Source organism: Carassius gibelio, chromosome A14, assembly GCF_023724105.1.
Source record: "Carassius gibelio isolate Cgi1373 ecotype wild population from Czech Republic chromosome A14, carGib1.2-hapl.c, whole genome shotgun sequence".
In the NCBI taxonomy this organism is placed as follows: domain Eukaryota; kingdom Metazoa; phylum Chordata; class Actinopteri; order Cypriniformes; family Cyprinidae; genus Carassius; species Carassius gibelio.
Window position 1 is genome coordinate 8,649,559 of NC_068384.1, and position 5,000 is coordinate 8,654,558.

General features: G+C 39.8%; 2 protein-coding genes across 2 annotated transcripts in view; both read right to left on the reverse strand.

The window, feature by feature from the left end:
* Window positions 1–5,000, reverse strand: part of LOC128027440 (cytokine-like protein 1) — a 139,641-nt gene that overhangs the window by 47,149 nt on the left and 87,492 nt on the right. The gene's annotated exons all lie outside the window — the stretch shown is intronic.
* The window catches only part of LOC128027441 (proton channel OTOP1-like), an 8,405-nt gene that overhangs the window by 2,632 nt on the left and 773 nt on the right, over window positions 1–5,000 (reverse strand). Inside the window, exons 3-4 of the mRNA XM_052615065.1 lie at window positions 4,604–4,662; window positions 4,204–4,334 (exon numbers count right to left, since the gene is read on the reverse strand). Coding sequence (XP_052471025.1) covers window positions 4,204–4,334; window positions 4,604–4,662 — 190 coding nt within the window. The remainder of the gene's footprint in view (window positions 1–4,203; window positions 4,335–4,603; window positions 4,663–5,000) is intronic.

Below are 5,000 nucleotides of genomic sequence, written 5' to 3' on the forward strand. Positions count from 1 at the left end.
TATACACATTAAAAAAACTAGCAACTAATAAAAATGACAAAAACACAAATATTACTAAATCTTTAATAAATATTTGCAACATTAAAATAAAAAGTATTAGTATCTCAACGCTAGTAAAATTACACTGACATGAGCTAATAAAAATTCAGCTAAATGTCAACATTTACCAATACATTATTATGTTATTATTAACTAAATAAAGACTAATAAATAAAATAATTACTGTAAATGAATAACAAGTGTTTAGGAATAAAGTGATTTAGTAATGTTAGTTAATGCATTACCTAACCCTAACCCTAATGAGAGCTTCTCATAAAAGTGTAAGATCTTTAATAATATGTGATCAGTGTCTGTGAAGAGAGTCCACTCCAGTTTGATCTCAATAAACCAGAACAAATTCATGATTTGACCAGGAGTGAGAAAACATCTCTCTGACACCATCTAGAGGATCAAACCAGAAACCACAGAACTACAGCAAAGCCTTCCACAAGATCAACAGGAGATTTTTATGAGATTATTATATTTAATTTATTTCTGTGATGCTCCGCTGTATTTCCAGCATCATTCCTTCAGTCTTCAGTGTCACATGATCTTCAGAAATCATGAAAATATGATTTACTGCTCAAGAAACATTTCTGATTATTATCAGTGTTGAACACAGTTGTGCTGCGTGATATTTGTGTGGAAACTGTGATGCATTTTATTTCTGAGGATTCACAGATGAATACATATAATTCAGAAGAACAGCATTTATGTGAAACATTTTATTACAGTGTGAAGAATGTTTTAATAATTTCCACTATAAAGAACCTTTAGTTAGAGGATGTTAAAGGTTCTTAATGGAACCATCAATACCAATAAAGAACCTTAGACTATAGTTATATAGAGGGAATAAAGTGAGAAGAGACTCTGAAATACACTGTTGTGTTGTGTTCTCAAACAGAAGTTGGTGAACAAGTCAGATTATTATCGAGTAATCTCTCAGTTCCTGTGCAAGTGACACATGTAAAGTCTCCAGCTGGAGCTGCATGTCTTGAATGCTTACCTGTAAGGATGAGATCACCTGCTCCACGTCGTTCTTCATGTCCAGAACTGGCCCTGCACACAGTAAACACACAAGGAACCCAAACCTGATGAGGATCCCCTCATGACCCAGATTTGTCTACAGTGATATCTTCAGATGAATACGGTCTGGGCGCTGTTCTTGCTCAAGTTCACAAGGATAAAACTGAACGTATTGTCTCCGGCTGAACACAAGTACTCCACCGCTGAGAGTTGGGGGATTGTGTGCTTGTGCATATTCCAACTCATGCTCCGAAAGCACCTCCGAAGTTTACCAACCCTCGTCAAATTCTGCATAAACTGTGATCGTGTACTTACCTGTTATCGGATGAGAAGAATGACTTGTTTCACACCCGGCTCATTCTGTTGCACATATTTCAGAGACTCCTGACAACGGTGCTGTGTGTCGACTTATTTCAGCATCTTTCTCCTCCTCCAGATCCCCAAACTCCTGAAGCTCTTCACAGGGTTTCTGTCCATGAGAGACCACCTCCTTGTTCGCTGGAAGACTATGTCACTTAGTCACCTTTGCATTATAAAGGATTTAAATTCATCATTTTGTTCTTTGATCTGATTACAAGTAATTGTTATATAAGAAAACGAATGCTTTAGTAACTTTGTTGTTGTGTTCCCTTTTTGTTCATAAAAATATGGGTAGGTAGGTTCCCAAAAACGTTCCTGGAGGTGCCACATCTCTCCTTTGTCTGACACACACAGTCCAGGTCTGGAGTCTCTACTCATTGTGGTGTATTTGTTAGTGTTGTTTATTTAACTACATTACCCAGAATGCAGTGTTACGTTCTATCCGGAAGTGTTCTGGTATGTGTGTGCAGTGGAGTGCTTGTAGAGAGAGATGTGAGTACTTTGTACCAGTAGATGATATTACTGAAGAGAAAGTTGTTTCAGTGTGATTTGTCCAAAGACATTCTCTCTACTGTGTAATCTCTTATAACCAGAGAAGCCTGGAGAGAAACGAATGATCAAATAGTGAACGCTCTCGAAGCACATTTCTCTCCAAGCCCTTAGTTCCACGGATGAAATCAGCTCGAAGGAGAAACTGTGACTATGTTTGTGGCAGTGCTAAAACAACTAGCTGAACGCTGGGAATTTGCTGATGCATTTAATGACACACAGATTTTTGGCCCTTATCATGGCATCCCTCTCTTGCTGATAGTAGGATGCAGAGATGAGTGCTGTCTTTATCTCCTCACACATACAACATCAGGTACCCATGGCACAGTAATGCAGACGGACTGCCTCTGGCTGACAAGAGTGTGTGAAGTGTTCTTCTTCAGTCAAGTGGAAAGGGCCTGTGACCGCCGCACAAGTGCATAAGGACACGCCAAATGACCCCGTCTTGTCCAAGGTCATGGATTTAGTCATGCCAGGGAAAGGTGAGGATGATGACACAGAGCTCAAATACAGCTCTCGGTGCAGTCCGGCTGTGTGTTGTGTGGAAGGAGAGTGATTAATCCACCAGCTCTGTGTGATTCAGTGCTGACAGCTCCATGCAGGACACTGTGCTACGCTCCGTATGAGAGAGACCAGGACTTACTTCTGGTGGCCAGGGGTGGACGGCCAAACTGAGGAAAAAGCAAGAACATGTACGTCATGTCAGAGCAAACGCAATATACCACACCTGGCAGCGCTGCACCCGTGGGAATATCTGGAGGAACCATGGCATCGCAGGCCCAGTCGAGGACAGAACGCTATTTTACACAGGGGCTAGCAGAAAGATTCATCCATGAAACATGCTTTGAAAGCTTTGATTGGGCTATGCACATTTCATCAACACCTTCATAACTTCTTTCTGTACTATCCCAGAACTCCACACACAACTACCAAAGTGTCACCAGCTTATGTGTTGTTCAATCGAGAGCTCACCGTTAAACCAGCGACTCCCAAAGAAACTGTCCTACAACAACAAAGAAATCAGCAGAATCAGACGGAAACAGACGGAAACAGACGGGAACAGACGGAAACAGACGGAATCAGACGGGAACAGACGGAAACAGCGAGCCAAAGACAGAAGCTTTTCGACAGGTTCACCCGTGCTGGCTCAGAATTAAAGCAGCGATCCTAAATGTGTTCCAGCTCCTGTGGAGAGCCAGATGTGTCCTGTGTCAAGGTTCAGACACACGGATCATTAGCTGAGTGGAGCTAGTATATCCACTAACCCTTACTGGAGTTACAGATACTGCTGATCAACTGACCACAGCTCACCAGATTCTGTGACCTTCACCACAGAGCTCACCAAGACCCCAAACTCCCCATTTACAACAGAACTCAGTTTAGAGGATAAACTGGGGTTTGAGGAAGGGAGTTAGTTGTGTTCATATATAAGACATTTAATCAGAAAGACTGAATGTTTCAGGAATATTTGTAAAAAAAATAAATAAAGGTGTTCACAGATTGTTAGAGTGAAACTGAATGGCATTCTGCAAGTGATGATTCTTCTTTTAAAGCATTCATTTGATTTAAACAATAAGACAATATATAGATTCAAATAAGGGACATATTGTATTAGCCCTACAGTTGTAATATTAAAAACAATATTTTTAAACCTATACATTTTTTCATAACAGTTACCTATTTTATATTACAATTCTGAACTTTTTCTTGCAAATGGAAGTTTTTATCTGCTAGTTTGGACTTTATAACTTGACTCAACAATACGAGTTTGTTGATTCTGAGGAAAAACAGCCAGAAGTGTGGGATATAAACTCTTGATTCTGAGCCGAGTGGAAAAGAGAGAACGAGATGAGATATAATCTCAGAATTGCAGAGAAAATGACAGACTTTTTAAATATAAACTCTAAATTACCCTTTTTATTATTTTATTCCATGCAAAACTGTCATTTTCTGCCACCAGATAGACTCCGCCCACAAAAAACCTCACCAATGTTTGCTAACACTAAAGTTGGTCTGTATGTTGTGTTATGATGTGAATATTGGCCTGTAGGAGGCGATAGAGGTTTGAACCTCTGCTGTGTGTGCTGTACAGTTCTGCTACTTAATTTGGTTAATTAAAGTATTATTTATTTTCAAATGCCTCATTGCTTCTTACTAAGGATATAACAAACACTAGTGTCCGCTCGCTCTCTCTCTCTCACACACACACACACACACACACACACACACCTGTGGAGAGATTGTCGTATCCCAGCTCGGTCAGGCGTCTCCTGTGGGTGTTGAAGAAATGTTCAGATTCTGACATCACTCCATTACACCACAGCAGCAGGTTCGTGAAGACGGCGTGAATCACTCCAAACCTGCTCGACACACACACACACACACACACACATCTGTGTTTCACATGATCGGATTCATCATGTGAAGCTAAGGCTACTTTATCAGCATCTCTAATTTAATTGCATGCATTAAATAGAACATTAAGTGCACTGTAGAGTGAACTACACAGTGATCTGATGAAATGCATAAGTCACTTTTGAAAAAAAGCATAACTGTAAATGTTTGTGTTTTGGAGAAGTTCAGCACTGAGTCTCTGCTCATGAATGAAGACGGAGAAATGTGTCTGTACCTTTCAAACGTTTCATATTTCTTGATGACATCTTTGATGTGGAACCAGAGGAAGTGCACCTGCAGCGGAGAGCAGACAGACACATGGTTCAGAGAACTGCACGACTGAGCTGACCTGAAGAAACACACTCCTGTCTTCTGCAGAGCTGATTACAGCTGGAACTGTGTGTGATTCAGCTTAGAATTAATACTGGCATTTTACAGTTTGTTTGAAGTAAGCATGTTTTGCTAAAGTTATGAAAGTCCAGTTTTTCTAAAGTTATTAAAACTTTTTTCTTTGGTTATATACATTTTAAAGGAACGTTTCATTTTATCATTGTACAAAAGGCTTTTACAAGTCGCTACATTTAAAAAAGCTTAGAGAACTGCATGAATGATGTATATACAATGTGTTTGTG